At 42.7% G+C, this 16,668-nt stretch overlaps 1 protein-coding gene across 20 annotated transcripts in view; it reads left to right on the forward strand.

The window, feature by feature from the left end:
• The window catches only part of MAST4 (microtubule associated serine/threonine kinase family member 4), a 632,749-nt gene that overhangs the window by 142,705 nt on the left and 473,376 nt on the right, over positions 1–16,668 (forward strand). The window contains exon 1 of one of the 20 annotated variants that reach the window (XM_077117362.1): positions 9,982–10,517. The exons of the other annotated variants lie outside the window; for them this stretch is intronic. Within the exon in view, the coding sequence (XP_076973477.1) occupies positions 10,332–10,517 (186 nt within the window). The 5' untranslated portion in view covers positions 9,982–10,331. Of the gene's footprint in view, positions 1–9,981; positions 10,518–16,668 lie in introns of those variants that run through there. 20 annotated transcript variants of the gene reach the window in all.

The raw sequence follows: 16,668 nt of genomic DNA on the forward strand, positions 1-16,668 counted from the left end.
CAGCAATTCCACTTCTCGGTATACCCAGAGAAAGTGGAAACAGGGTCTCAAACAGAATTCCACAGCAATATGTATTATTTGTTATACACAATAAACAAAAGAGAGAAACAACCCAAGTGTCCGTCAACAAATGAATGGATAAACCAAATGTGTTACATACACACAATGGAATATTATTTAGGCCATAAGAAAGAATGAAATTCTGAGTCATGCTGCCACATAGAATAACTTTGAAAACTTTATGCTCGGTGAAATAAATAAGGCAAATAAGGACAAATACTGTATGATATTACTTATGAGAGATGACTAGAAATAGCAAATTTGCAGAGATAGAAAGTGGATGAGAGGTTACCAGGGAATAAAGGAAGAGGGAGGGTGGGGGACCATTTGGAAACAAAAAGTAGTCATCGTTCTAAACTGTGAGACACTCCTCAGAAGCCCTGGAGCCTGGCACAGCTGGTTCTACACCAGGTTAAATAACTGCACAAGCAGCTGCTGCACATGATTGTGTGCCAGGTTCAGTGTCAACCACTAGGTGACCAACAACAGAAAGATCAAGGCAGCAAGGAGAGGAATCACTGTTCTTCACTTAAATATGAAGACTAAGAAAACGTAGGATTAGGGACCAGGGAATGCTGCACTTGGTAGAGCATGTTCATATCCACTCAGCTGGGTCTGAGTCATCTGAGTCAGTTCGTGAAGTAACTGATGCACTCATCCTTCACATTAGCATACACGCACACACCCAGGCTCCAGGATGCTTGGTATATTAATTTTTTTTTTTTAGCTTAGTAAGTAATTGCCTCCTTTCTCCCCAGCACCCCCTCCAAAAAATTAGATTAAAAAACTGCACAAAGATTTTCTACCCCAGAATTTTCTTAGTCAAGACATTCAGGGGCAGCTTAGCTGGGTGGCTCTGGCTTAAAATCTCTCGTGGGGTTGTAGCCAGGGCTGCAGTCATCTGAAGCTTGCCTGGGGCTGGAGGATCCACTCCGAGTGTGATTCACCCACAGGGCTGGCAGGGTGGTGCTGGCTGTTGGCAGGAGACCTCAACTCTCATCAGGGTGGACCTCAATGAGTGTCCTCCAGATGTTGTAGCTTGCTTTCCCCAGACAGAGTGCTCCAGGAGGGAGACAGCATGGAGGAAGCCTCAATGCCTTTTATGGTCAAGCCTCAGAAGTCGCACACCATCACTTCTGCTGCATTCTCTTCCTTGTAAGCAAGTCGCCATGTGTAGCCCTATGCTCAAGGGCTAGGGGCTTTAAGTTCTTCCTCTTGAAGGGGGGTGCATCAAATATTTGTGGATATTCTATAAAACCACTGCACCTGGGCAGCTGAGAATCTCTTCTTGGCCTAACATCCTTCTTCCTCTGTGCTCTTCCCAGATCTCTGGTCCATCTTGGAGAGGCTGTTTCATCCTTGAGGCCCTGTGCTTGGCTGGGAGGGGGCTCTCAGCTCTTCAGAGGCTTCCCCAGCAAAACATTTATAAGACTAACAAATCTTTCTTCTGTTAATATTGATCACTTCTCACAGCATCGCTTCTAAGTCTCTCTTCATTCTGATCAATCAAATCATTCTTTGTAGGAATGCTTGAGGGAGATGTGAAAAGACAGGCAGATAGAAAACCCTGTCCTGCCATATGCAATCTTCTAAGAACAGAGTTTTTGACTCAATATCAGGAAGAACCTATCACTTGTTCCAAATTAGAATGGTCTGCATTATGAGTAAATGGGTTCCCCTTAGACAGAGCTCATTATGCTATATGAGCTGTATGAGGGGAGATGACTCATTCAACCATGAATATGGTTGAATGGCCATTCCATCAGTTAGGAAGGGCAATTGCAACCTCCCAGCCCTACCTCAGTGTTTAAAATATAAAGATTTATTTTTTACTTATGCTCCACATTCATTGTGGGTTGACTGGGGGCTCTGTCTGGGATGTCTTCACTCTGGCTGACAAGAACAACCCCCACCTGGCACAACTGGTCCCTTGTAGCAGGGCTCACTCCAAGAATGAAACACTTTGGCTTAGAAGGGACACACACCACTTTTGCCCATACCACTGGTCAGGACTTGTCAAGAAGCCTCATCCAACCACAAAGGGGCCAGAAAGTACAGTATCATTGTTTGCTTGGAAAGGGGAGATCCCAAAATGCCAATGAATAGCACTAATGGCAGCTGCATCTGTTAGTGCCAGGCACTGTCCTAATAATGGTGATTGACCAGGGAGCAAAAGTGACCCTGATCTCTGTCTTCCTGAAGCTTATACTCCAATGTGGGACAGGGCAGTAAGCAAATAAGTAAAATATATATGATGTTAGATCGTGATAATGACTATGGAGGGAAGTAAAACTCAGGGGAGGTAAAGACTGTGCTGTGTGCATGGGGCTGGGTCATGTAAGTATTTCGTGGCAGGCCAGAGTAGGTGGCCCTGACATTGCGCTAGTTTGGAGAAGCTGTGACTCGTGTGCTTTATTTTTGATCCTGCTGTGGTTAGGTCCTCTGTACCATGAGCCATGTAATACTCCTGGGCTGCTGATAAATAGATTCTTTTCACCTGGTTTGTTTGGTCTTTTTATTTCAAATTAGCTTGTGTGCCATTGTGGGTGATTAAATTTTGGTTGTGAGATATCGTAACCATGTGAGATTCTGAAATGTAAGAATCCTTAAAAGGTTTTTACAGCAGTTATCGAAGTCTTGAATTATTGATATTTTCATTGTCATTTTCCTGTAGAACTTTTTGTTTTGTTTTAATTAGCTGCAGGGTAAAGAGAGCCTTATTCACAATAAAAAAAATTAAAAAGCTGTCATTTAATTATATTTGCCTGAATTATTTAAGTCATGTCTAAATTTTCAGAAATTCTCAAGAGTTGACTTTTCCACCTTTCCCTAATTCTCATTTAATCCTAAATAGAGAAATGCCCCACAGTGCCCAATTTTAGTGAAATATAATTTCTGAGACATAAAATGTAAAATTATTTTGTACGTAGAGATAATCCTTTTACCCTCATCCCCCCGTAGAGGACACACAGCTTTTAAGCCACATCTTTCTCTAGTCTTGCAGGCTGCATTCTTGTTTACTTTGCCTTGACCTTCCTTGTGGCAGGAATTCCTGTGAGAAAAAGATGAGATGGGTAAAATTGGTTTGCTTCAATTAATTACAAAGAAGTAGCAATAGAATTTTTAGGTGGTGGAGAATGAATGGACCCCCACTTAACCCAGTTCCAGGGACTTTTTAAAAATGTAGCTAATCCTTCTCTCCTTTCCCATGTATAGAGGCATTTTAAGCTTTAGACTTCTGTGCATTTCCGCCCAATGGTGCATCTCTAATTCCTTGAGGTGGGCATCCCCTACTAATACCCTTGAGCACAGACAGTCGTTTATTCACGCAACACATACACGAAGTGTGGACTCTGTCGGGACTTTCGCTAAGATGAATGAAGTAGTCTTGCCTTTGAAGAGATTAGTGTTCAGAGGGGGCAGTGGACGTATGTGCTGAAAATGGGATTATGTTTTCTTGTGTAAGTGCTAAGTTTTTGTAATTTTTCCCCCCACCATCACTCTTGCGGTTTTTCCCGTTCCATTTCTTCTAGGTGACATTTGTTGAGGTGTGCTCTTCCCTCTCTAATACGTGTTGCTGTGAGCTTTTGTTGTGAATGCTGTCCAGGTGTCTGAGTGTCCTTGTGTATTGAAGGCTGCACTGGGGGACTAGGCCACACACCTGCCCTGGCACCCTGGGAAGTCGTGGTAAGCCACCATGACTTAATTGCCCGAGGGCGCCTGAGCCTCTTGGAGGGACTAAGTGTGTGTGTGTAGAGATGGTTGCTTTAGGACTAATCAGAGGGTCCCAGGATGAAGTCTTCACACTTAGGAGCCAAGCTTTAAAGGCTGATGGAAGCTCTTACCAGACAGAGGAAGCAGAGTGGGAGGCTTCAGAGAACGTGCTCTGAGGTGCGAAAGGGTAGAAAATTCTATCTCGGCTCAGGGGACTTAGGATGATGATTGGTCTTGAGGAACACAGCAGAGTAGTAGGTGCTATCTCCTAAATTTATACTGTATCTGCTGTAGACATCTCAGTCAGTGTCTGCACTGTGGAATGCAGAAATCCAAATGGAACATGTCAGGTTTTTCTACTGTGATATTCTCAGGAAGTATCATCTCCCTGAAATAAAGTTCGGAGAGTGTTTCTATCAGGGCCTGGCACACAGAAGGCATTCTGTAAACGTTAATTCCCTTTCTCCTTCCTTTTTTTGCAAGCAGTTTCCTTGCTCAGTGAGTCTTTCACAGTTTGGTTGTTGTTTGTGGACACAGGCTTAGGAGATATATCACATATTAGGGGTGGAGGAAGTAGAGAAGTTCAGTGAGAAAAATTGAGAGCAGAAAGGAAGCAGGCTGTGAAGCTCTCTTCCACCTGTCCAGCTGGCCTGTGCCAACATGGACCAGGCATAGGCACTTCCCACCGCTGGTCTCTAGGTGGCTGACAGGGTGCTGAGGCCCGTGCACGAGAATGGGATGGAAACAGGATATTAAGAGCATGAGTGTGCGGCTGGTCTTGGGTCTCAGTATTACCTGCCACTCCCTCTGATACCTTGGTCAAGTTACTTAAGCTCTCAGAGCCTCATTTCCTCCTCTGTAGAATAGGGATAAAAATAGGACCACTTCGGAGGGCGGTTTTAAAGATGAAGCGAGATAAGGACCTTACAGCACCCAGGATGGTACCTGGCACAAAGAGAGTGCGGTGTACCCAGCTGGGGGCAGAGTTGGCAGATTGTGATGATGGGGCAAAGGGGGTTCCCATCCGCCGTGCTTGCTCTTTGTTTCTCAAACGTGCTGAGCTTACTTCTGCTTCAGGGCTCTGGGGCGTGCCCTTTCCTGTGACTGGAAGGGAGCTTGGCAGGAAAGGGGCCTGGCGGTGGTGGGGAGGCTGAGGCTGCTGGCAGTAAGCTGTGATGGAACCTGTGGAGTCAGAGGACGAAGGAAAGCGTGGAGCCCTGCAGAGAGGCACTGCCGCTTCCCCTCGCTGTGACGGGACAAATGGAAGGGGGATCCTTGGACTTCCCCACCCAAACCAGTCAAGTCAGTGCTATGCTTTCATGTGTTGTGAAATGGGTTTTGTTACTCTTTAGATAAACACTTACGTGGCTGAGGAGCTCACTGTTTAATGTCCCCATTTAAGGAGAGGAAGCCCAATTTATCTGTCTCACGTTCATGTATGATACACGAGGTTTCTGGAGAGGCAGACTGTCTATACCTGCGTAGATGGGGCGTGCTTATTCTCGGGCAGATTGCAACTTTCTGCCCAGTGTTATCATTTCGATGCAGTCTTTAGATCCATGTCAAGGCAGAGCCCTTTCACCACGAGGGCAGGCAAGAAGACGGAATTAAGGCCTGGAGCGTGGGAGACGGCGCTGGGTCAGCTGCTGACTGTAGAGCTGCTTGTTCGTCTGCCCAAGTCTGTTTTCAGGCATCCTCGGATGTCTGTGTATTCCTGCCTTCGGAGCTAGAGGCGGTCGGTCTGGTTCTTTAGCTTGTCAGGTTGTTGATTGAGGTTCTTAGGTATGGTTTTCATTTTTCTTTTATTTGTAGGGGAAAGGGAAACAGTCTTGCCGATTCTTTTCGGCTAAAATTAGTAATTTTAATAGTGGTCTTAGAATTATTATTTGCAGATGTGGTAAATGAAGAATATGCTAAAACTCTTCAACCTCTTCGCTCATTTCTGGTTGCTGCACTGGTCGTAGTTATGCAGGTCAGTGCAGTCTTGGCAGGTTGCTTTAGGAATCCAGGGCATTCTTGACAGCAAATTAGCTTCTGCCTGTTTTTACCACCCGGTGGCTTCTGAGGCATGCTTCTGTTAGCTGGAGTTATGAACCTATACCCAAAGGCAAAAGTCTTTTCCTTACCTGATTTCGCATGGTTGCTGGAAACATCGCGATTTGTCCTTTGCTATTGCAACCTGGAGAAGAATTTTCTTCATGGCAAGTAGATCTTTTCATGAAGAATAGCTAAAAACATGCACAGAGCTAGAAATAATGGTTGGTCAGCCAATCACAATTTCAGAGGACAGAGTCATCAGTGTGATGAAGTTCCTCGCTTACTCATTACCCAAGTGAGTGGCAGAGTGTGAAGACAAGATGGATTCATTGTTTGCACAATCTGCTAAATCTTAATTGCTCTTCTTTCTCCCTCATTGCATTTTCTCTCCTTCTTCCCTCTTAAATGTCTTTCTGTCATTTCCCCCTTCCCATGCTTCTCTTGTTGGTGCCCCTGGAGGGGCTGCAGGTTTGGCCGGGTCTGGACTGCTGGGGGTGCCGTGTTGAGGCAGGTCCGCTAATGTGGTGGAGAGCAGCTTGGGACCCAGCTCTGGGCATCAGTCCTCGGAGCGCAGGACAGGAACTGGACGAAGGACCCTAGCACCATCATGCAGAGTTCTGCAGCCAGCCCTAAGTCCTGGGGAGGTCTCGCAGCAGAAATGGGGCAAGGGTTTGGCGGTGTTTGTTGGGCAGGTGGGCAGCACGGAGGCCTGGCAACCACGTTGGGATCTCGTCCCCTGTATTTCAGAGTCGGGGAGCTAGTCAGAGCGAGACCCTGGGACCCAAGGCCGGCCCCCAGACTTAGAGTTTTGGGAATACTAGGGAGGGAGAGGCAGGAACCTGGCTGTGGGATATCAAGACCAGATAGAAATCAGGAGTATGAACCAGGGACCTATTGACATCTTAAGGTCTTGGAATGTTGTTTCCTTAGGTCTTAACGTCTTATTTATTTTTTTATTTTTACCCAAAGAGAAAGAAGATTGGTTTTAGATTCTCTGGTGGGACGCCCTAGAGCTGACGGGTGGTGATGTGACCCCGCTTTAGGGAACTGGGGCAGAGAGCCCAGGTGGGCATTGTAGTTTCCACACATCCTTACTCTACCACCCACTCCGTCTCTCTTCCTCTCCCTCTCCCTCTTCTTATTTCTTCAGTCCTTTCCTTCTTTTTCTTGTACAATTCCCTTTATATTCTGTGCTTATTTTTTCCCCTTTAAGAAGAAATTAAGCTGATAAAAATAGCTTACCTGGCCCCACATCCACTCCCCCTCCCATCTCCCAGGACCATTTTACTCTCCTATCAGTTCTCTGATCATTTGCCAATTTCTGAAGTCTTGTTTTTCTGAATCTTTCTAAATTATTTCCATTTTAACCAGGTGAGGCCCCTAGGCTGCTGAGAACTTGTGACTTGTGATTTTTAAATATGTTTTTCTTAATAATGTTTGTTTTGCCTCTTGGGTCAGAGTTTACTTTGCAACTGCTGTCCACTGTGGACTTGTTCAAACAGTCCATTTTTCCTCTTAATCTAAGATCGTGGAATGAATATAAATTTTTGGTGTTTGTCCAGTTAAAGCGCTCACACATCATTTTATAGGAAGAGTTCATGTTGAAGTTTTTTCCCCAGAAATTGGTAGAGTTTATTCTGAACTTCCGTGGATGTTGTGGAATAGGAGTCCAGTGCGTGATGGTTTTCTCTGTGTGGGTCTGATGAAATAGACTGTGGTAGGAAGGAGAACGAGAATCCAAATCTGAGTGCCTTGTCTTTGCCAGGTAATAGGAGCGTTACATTGGTCAATGAACTTAATCTGCAAAAACAGTGCGAGGAGGATTTTCCCTTTTTTTATAGCTGAAATCATAACTTTCCTATTTTTAGGTGACTGATGCTCTACCGAATGCAGCCCCACCTGGGGTCCTGCCTCAAACCACTGCTTCATGTGGCACATGCCATTCCTCTTCTCCAGTTTCCTGATCTCTTCCAGAGCTGGGATGTGCTGCCCTGACTGGATCCTTTTAGCCCCTGTCATACGGCAGAGCAGCTGGCTCTAAAGAAGATAATTTAGGATCCTAAAGGCCTCTGCCATGATACGTGGTCTTGGGGTGCTGCTCTGTCTCTCCCACCCCTCAGGATGTGGAGGAGGGGGCGAGGTGACAAGCCCAAGCCAGAGGGAAAACTAACCAGTGCTAAAACACTGCCACCCTGTACTCCTCCCTGACTGGTGTCTGGGCACCTGAGAAAAACATAATATGTGTGAGCAAATACAGGCCAACCACTTCCTACCGGTGCATTAATGCTGGTTGTAAGTGTGCCTGGCTCAGGAGACACTTGGCTGAAAAATATTTTTTTTAGTGACTCTGGGGTGACAGAGCATGTATGAATATAAAAATCATAGAAAGTTGTACAAGTAGATTATGATAGAGTGATGAATGCCATGGGGTTGCTGGGAGCCCAGTGGTAAGGAAGAATGGTGTGACAGGCTCCTTGGCAAGTCAGGGCGTTTGGGCTCGGCTCTGGGTTTGTGCACGGGCTACCTTGGTAAACCTGAATAGTCTGCTTGACTGGTCCAAACTCAGTTGTCCAGGATAACCAGGAAATTAGACGACTGAGGATGTTTTAGGTCTCTTCCACTGCTACTATTTTGTGATTCGATATTCTGAGTTAGGGGTTTCCGCTATAGAAGCTGGAGAAATCACTTGTGTGGGCGATCAGTTAGGACCGGCCTTCAGATTGGCTGACACCTGAGTCTTAAGTAACGAATCTTCTCTGAGGATTCTTCCTGGGCCAGGGGTGGAAGAGAAAGTCAAGCTTAACTTTCTGGGGTTTTCGTGTCTGTGTCACATGAGTCCCTCCCTCTTTGGGAGACAGTTTAGGATAGTGGAAGGAGCGTGGGCTTTGGAGTTAGGCATCTTGGGGTTGAATCCTTGTTGTCCCTCCTATTTTTTTTTTTTTTTTAAGAGAGGGAGGAAGGGAAGGAAAGACAGAGAGAAGGAAGGAAGGATGGAAGGAAGGAAGGGAAACATTTTTAAACATTTTCTTGTTTTATTGTATTTTGTTTGTTTGTTTGTTTTTTACATGGGCTGGGGCCGGGAATCGAACCGAGGTCCTCCGGCATGGCAGGCAAGCACTTTGCCCGCTGAGCCACCGCGGCCCGCCCCGTCCCTCCTATTTTGATGGTCACTTTGGAGAATCTAATCTTTCTGAATGTGTTTCCTCACTGGTAAAATGGGACTCGTAATACTTTGGGATTGGGGGTGTATTTTCAAGTTTCGGGGATTTTGTAAGAATTTCCCCCACCTTAAGTGAAGGGACGATGGCTGCCGAGGACTGTCTGCTCTTAATGCTTGTTAACTGCAGCCAGAATCATTAGCTCCCTAGCCGAGGAAGTGATGGTAGGTACCAGGGGAATTTAATGACTCTGGGTAAGTAAACAACCTCAGGCATAAATCAGAGCCCTAAATAAAGGTCAGGGAAACATCTAGAATATTAAAGTGACAGGAAAACAGATGATATATTAGCAAAGTTCAAGTTATTTTATTCCGTGTGATGTTTTCCTCAGTGTCATGTTCCTCAGCTAAACTTTGAGAAGTGATTCACAGATAACTAAACACACAGATGCCATTAAAAAAAAACAACAACTGTAATATGGTGTTAGCTTGAAATTGTTTTTCTTTTACACATTTTGACTGTTGAATTTATTGTTTCATGTAAACCACAGTCGGTTACATTTATGTGCTGCTGTGTGGTGCTCTCCAGGCTGTGGTGAAATTGTATTACTGGTGGTCATTGTGTGTGTGTGTGGGGGGGGACAGATGATTACAAGCAAAGGAATTGACTTTTTTGAAGTTGAACTAATGGACAAAAGTGAGATAGTGGTATCAAAGTGATAATTTATGTAATTCTCTTGGAAGGAAGGAAAGAAAAGTAATTCTTTAAATAGATGAAATTAGTGGTACAGCTCTGTTTAGGTGAATGCATCATAGTTTGATCTAATAATGCATTTTAGGATGTTTCTGAAACAAGTTTTGTGCCACTAATTGAAATTTGTGTTTCAAAGAATTAATTACAAAGCCAAAGATGGAAAAATGATACATTGGTGTCTTGAACATCTTCCAGCTTAAAGATATTCTTATTTGATGTATTAGTTTTTCAAAACATGAATGTTCACTGAGAAAGTGAATTGTAATAAGCTGCTAAATAGCTTGAGTGAATTAATTCTGCCTAGGAAATGACTTGCTTACCGAATGCTGTTGATGTGAGCGATTTTGCTAAGACTCTATGAATGTTCTGCCTCCCTCCTCCTCCTCGTTCTCTAAAAAGACCCCAGGAAGGTCGTGCATAATACACGTAACTCAGCAAGATGACTAGCTGAAGACAGAGGAAGATAGACGAAAGTATAGGGCAGGGTTTCTCAGCAGTGGCGTTACTGAGTTTTGGCCCAGATGATTCTTTGTTGTAGGGTCTTTCCTACCCACTGTGGGATGTTTAATTGCATCTCTGGCCTCTAACTGATAGATACCAGCAGCATACATGCCCCCCTGCAATGCTGTGACCAAAATGTCTCCAGGCTCCCGAATGTCTCTGAAAGGGCAGAATTCCCACCAGCTGAGACCCATTGGCATAGCGGACATGGTGAAATCAGGAGTGAAGTTGGTGCAGCAGACACATCCATTAAATCTTGATGGAGACGGGACATGCCACACTTGCCGGGGACAGGTCAGCAGTTTTGCCTTGTGATTTCTAGTGGTTTAAATAGAGAAAGGTGATTTGTTAGGTAGATAGTTCCTGGGTTTCCAGGATAAAAAGAGCCCATAACTCTTCAGAAGCACAACTATTATTTCTAGAGCAGGGAACTGAAAGGGGAGAGGTTTTTAGGTGTGTTCATTATTGTTTCATCCACTGAACGATAATGAACGATAATCAGGACTGCTGTGTCCTGATGATACCTGGGACACAGTAGCTGCTTAATAAATATTTTTTTAAAATGATGGGTCTTGATAAGGAGGACACTGCCTAATAGAGGACCTTTATTATAAGTTTATAGAACAGAGTGGCAAGATTTTATAGGGGTTCTTACAACATCATTAAGTGGAAGCATGCGTTCTGGATGGCCTACTCCAAAATGAATGTCAGGAAAATCAATGAAATGGATCTCAGTACAGTGTGTTCCAGGAGTATAGCTCTCTCAGTGGTCTGGCTAAATTTATGGCTAGATTTCAAGATGCTGGGGAAAGAGGTTGTATATTCTTCAAGCAGTGCTCAGAATATCCAATGTTTTCTTTTTTCTACCTTCTTTGAGTAGTGGTGAGTTAAGAGATCCTGAAAGGGTGCCTGGGAGGGGCCAGGTAAATAAAGAAACAAATGCTTTACCATTCAACAGGCTAAGGGGAGGGGAGACTCGGGACAGCCCAAGATCAGAGTGACAATTATTACCAACCTTGTGAGTTATTGAGTGCTTGTATATAGCAAGCCCTTTTCATCTCTCATCCCTCTGTGTCTGTACTTCAGAGAAACCTAAGTAGCTTGCCCAAGGGATGGACTTGGAACTCTGTCCCCGGTGATTCGAATCCAGAGCTGAGATTCCTCACCCCTCTGTCACTCTCTGTCTCACCTATACTGAAAATCTACTAACAATGAGGAATCATGCCCCAAAGTTCTTTGCTCCAGAGCCTGGCTGTGCTAATTTCAACCTGAAATAATTTTAACGCAATTTTAACCAGATTCTCCTTTCAGCCATAAAAATAAAATGCCAGTAAAATTGCAATCAGTTTAACGTGTTACCATTTTTCATATAGTACATGCAGAGGTGTTTGTGCCATTATTGTGTGCCAAGCATGGTTTCAAGTGCTTTACGTATATGAACTCTTTTAATCCTCAGCAGGTAGGTACTGTTATTGCTGATACTTTGTGGATGAGTAAATTGAGGCGCAGGAATAGTGTAGTGTCTTAAAAAGGATAGCAGAAGCAATCAGTGGTGGAGCTAGTTGGAACTCCTAACCACTGCAGGGTTAGTACGAATCCGATAATGACTGTCTTAAATGTACTCTACTGATAAAAATATGTTCTAGAAATTTTCAAAATACTAACTTTAGGCCTTGGTTTAAAAATAAATAAAATCCAATTGTGAGTTACAGTCATGTCATTTCAGTTGGCCACCTTTATCCTACTCATGGTGATACCGCAGTTAATTTGGATTATAAGCAATATGTGTGTGATTTTATAATTTTTCATATATCTGGTTTCTTAGAATATTAATATCAAGAAACAGAATAACAGAACAATGTCTCCATAACCCTGTGCTCCCAGCCAGCCTCTCTCTTTTTTATAAGCATGAAGAATTTACTGGTGAGCTCCCCATTAGGTATGTAGGTGACATCTTGAGTCCTTTAACTAATGAACCTTGGCTTCGGGGCACAAGGATTCTGGATGGGTCTTTGAAATGCCGATGCCACATCTTGGGAATGAATAAGGATAGAAACGGAGAGAGGAATGGGGATGGGGAAAAGCATGGATTGATAGAATACAGAAGTGAATATACTAGTTATGATACAATTAAAAGGTCCAGTAATTTATATCTTAGAAATCACCTTTACAGGTAGCTGAGTTCAAAAATTAGGATATTAGCTTGATGTATCAAAGATTTTTGAAAGGCACTGTTTGCTATATAAGCTAAGAATGTTCTTCATACATGAAGTGTTCAATTCTATAAAAGCGATAGCGACTCACTTTAACATTTTCACCTTAGAGTAAAAGTTAATATAATTTTGTTCTTTTGTTTAAATAATAAAAGCCCTTTGTTGTATGTGTTTTCTATTTTTCGCCTCATGCTATATTTTCAACTGGATACTGGAGATTTACAGTCTATTTGTTCTTTCAAGAGATATTTACAGGATGCCTTTTGTGCAGTTGGCAATGTACATACTTTCATATAACTTACATTCAAGTGGAAGAAGAAAGTCAATAAGTAAATGTAAAATATCTGCTTTGTCATGTACTAAGAGGTGCTGTGAAGAAAAATAAGATAAAGAAATAAAGTTGGGGGGGCGGTGCGATGGGGCTCAGTGGTAGAGTTCTCGCCTGCCGTGCCGGAGACCCGGGTTTGGTTCCCGGTGCCTGCCCATGCGAACAGAAAGGAAGAAACTGGGGGGTCTTCTGTTTTATGTAGGGCGGTTAGAGAAGGTCTCGCTGAGAAAGTGGCATTCGAATAAACACCAGGAGGACTGAGGGAGCACGCTAGCTAATATCTGGAGCATGTCCACAGCGGAGGGAATGTTTGCTAACTGTGGAGCCCTGCCTGGGAAGATGTCTGGGACCTCCAGGGACCAGCAGGGAGGTCCGAGTGACGAATAAAGTCCAGGAGGTGGGGTCAGAGGGATGACCTGTAGAGGTGGTAAGATGTTGCCAGCCATTGTCAAGATGTTGGATGTTATTCTGGGTGAATGTTTTCTGTTGGGACCTGAGCAGAGGAATTGGAGCATATATTTGGAGTTGGGTTTACAGTTTAGAAGAGTCGCTGGCTGCTGTGTTGAGACTGGAATGGAAGCAGAGAGACCTGTGTTGGGAGGTTACTGTAATGGAGATTCAGGCTGACAGGACAGGGGTGCTAATGGACGAGATGGTGAAGTGGTCAAGTCCTGGATGTGCTCTGAGGGTGAAGCTAGAGAAGAGAGGTTTGCCTATTGACTCTGACGTGAGACTGCGAAGTTAAGAATTTCTGTAAGCCTTCTGATCTGAGTAACTAGAAAAAGGAGTGGCCATTTATTGAAATGGGAAAAATCTCTCTTCGTACATTCATATGATCATTATTAATAGTTGGAAACTACAGAGAACTCATTCACATGGGCATGAAAATGTTTGGAGATGAGGTTGGAGAATAGTGCCATTTAAGGATGAAGTTCATGGTCTTCATCGAAAGTTACAGTGTGCCTTTTCAGAGATAGATAGATAGATAATAACATTAGGGAGATGCAGCAGGAGGAAAAGAAAACCATGGTCCACGTTTGGAGACAGTGCCAGTGGTGGAGGAAATGATGGTTGTGAATATACTAAACAAAGTTGGATCAAGCCTCCTAAGTGATCCGCCTTTATGTTTACTGTTAATTCATCATCATTGATTTTAATGCAGTGGGGTAAAGGAATTCTATTCTCAGCCTGATAATTTGTAAAACAGCAAATAATGGGCAGGGCTGATAGATGCAAAAAATAACTTATGCTTATAGGTTTTTCTACTTAAATTGTATTTGAAACATTTGTAGCCCTTATAGTTCACTGCTTCTGTTTTCTCAGAGTTAAAATAATATGCCCCTCTTGGGCTTATGATTCTGATTAAAAACCCTGGCTTATGAACTAATAGCTTATGACTAAATGTGTGTAATAAAATAGATTTCTCTTTTTTTTGCTATACTTTCTCCTCCCATTTGTTTCATGTCTTTTGTGGCTTTGCTGGAAAATATGTAAGGAAATCACATATAATTACTATTTAGGAGTTATCTTCTTTCCTCTGCTTATTTTTCTACCCTCTGTTAATTTGTGGTATAACAGTCTTCCTTACAGTAATTGATTATACTTCTGCAAGCTAAGAAATTGAACTTCAGGTGAAGAATAAGTAGGAGAAGTTGATGAACCTTAAACAGTAAATATTTTTCTTTTATGCAGCTGCCACTAGTAATTAAGACAAAATCACTATAAATGGAATGGACCCTAACTTGCCTGATTGCTCTGAGGGAGGTCACCCATTACGGGTGCATTTATGAGTATGGAAAGTTTTGTTGAATGTCTATGGCACATTGCCACCTTGTGGCTGCAAGTGTTTCTTTTAACAGAAAAGAAAATTTTATTTTAACACTATCTGACAGCATTATTTATTTTATTTTTTTCTAATATTTTTGCTTCACTTTGTTCACAAAGAATTTGAGACATCTTATAAGGATGTGTTGAACCCAGGACAGGAAGAGATTTAAGAAAATGTCCTTGCTCTTAGAAGATGCATGCTTAAGTATTTAGGGATATAGACATCCATGTCTGCAACTAACTCTCGCTGTGTGTGTGTGTGTGCAGAGAGAGAGGGAAAAGGAGCAGAGAGTGGAAAGCAATGTGGTAAAAGGTTAGCATTCACCAATTGGCAAAGGGAATATGGGTGTTCATTGAACTATTCTGTAATTGTACTTTTCCGTAGTTGCAAATTTTCTTCTTAAATTTGAAATACAGTTGATTAAAAAAAATTGGGAGAAAGACATAAAATATACCCAAGAAAGAGGTGAAAAGCCTCCACATTGTGTAACGATCTTACTCAGTCGAACCATGAATTTGGCTCTGTATTTTCTAGGAGCTGATGTGTGAACAGTCCAGGTTTGCATTGTTACAATTCACTGTGCATGTGATTTAAGTGCAAAATGTCTAAGACTAAAATAACTCCTCCTGGAGGCTGTCCTAAATAAGACACTCATGTAATGAGCAGCAGCTTCTCAGATACCTTATAATAAGTACACTTCCTTGTTTTTCTTTGGGTTTTTAAAAGAGCCATCAGGAATCCCTTTTCCCTACTGAACTCTCTTGATTCTGGGTTGGATGTATTGCTAGTTCTTTAAGGACTTCTCACTTAAATGTTTCCTTACAAGAAGCCCTGATTGCCAGTGAGGTGGAGATGGTACTTACTGACAAGTGCCTGAAATCCCGCATTACTAATGAAACGCAGTTGTGCTTGAGAGAAGGTTGACATCTCCTGAAAGCTGAGCCAATGCGGACTGTTCCAGCCCAACTGCTTTTGGAGGAGTTACTCGTAGGCAGGGTCACATTTCTCCTTGAGCAGTGATTTTGAATATGCTGCAGTACATAGGCAGCCAAATGGATGACCCAGTCCCCGAATTTCTTTTTCCTATAAATAATCCATGGTGGCTTTAATCTGAAAAAGTTCACACAGCTATAAAGAAGTGACCGCCTTTCTACCTATGAAAACAAAATAAACAAAACAAATCTTGGAGAAGCATCCCCCAAAATATTTGGCTTTGAGCAATATTACCGAAATCTTTTCTGTTTCTGAATTTCTACGAAGTTGGCCCTTGGCTGAGGGCAGTTGGAATTTTCATGAATGTTTGAACACATTTATGTTTAATTTCTGTCCTATATAACTGTCTGGATACATGTATCTGCACAAGAATATTTTTGTCCTTCATAACTATTAAACACGTTTGTATGCATGTGAATTCACTTGAAGGTGAACATTTTAGAAAGTGTGATCTTATTCAAGTGTGAAAGGTTTTCTTATGAAAGCAGACAGATCTCGAGATGTGTTGTGACACAAGGGATTCTTTCATACTAAGAAAGTGAGTCTTGCAGTGACTTCGGTTTCTTTGATTCTTGTGACAGGTTCTCTTTTAAAACGCTATGTAGTGATGTAGGGATGTATTGATTTCCATTAAAGTCTCTGGTGCTTAGAAATTTCCCTCCCCTACATATGTTTATGAGCACCAAAAGCTTGTGAATTTTCTTTTGGGAACAAGTATCCACGAAAAGATACATCTTTTACATAGTGACCCAGGACACACACCAAATATAACTAAATTAAAAAAATCTCATAAAACAATATTTACCCTTCTTTCTGTGGACTCACGTAAGTTTTATTCTATTCCATTAAAAAGAAAAACACACTGGTCATAAGCTACCAAATTGGATTTCATGACCTACAAATATGTCATGATCTGTCTCTTAAAACACACTGCTCTTGAGATTCTACAGCAAGTTAGACTCTCTTAGGACACCACAACAATGAGTACCTCTGGTGGGGAGAGAGGGACTTAGCAAAGGGAAAGAAAAGGAAGAAAGTGTGACTGGTTGGCCTTGTGTTCTGGGTTGTGTTGACAGAGTGTCC

The sequence above is a fragment of the Tamandua tetradactyla genome, chromosome 9 (assembly GCF_023851605.1).
Source record: "Tamandua tetradactyla isolate mTamTet1 chromosome 9, mTamTet1.pri, whole genome shotgun sequence".
Classification (NCBI taxonomy): Eukaryota; Metazoa; Chordata; class Mammalia; order Pilosa; family Myrmecophagidae; genus Tamandua; species Tamandua tetradactyla.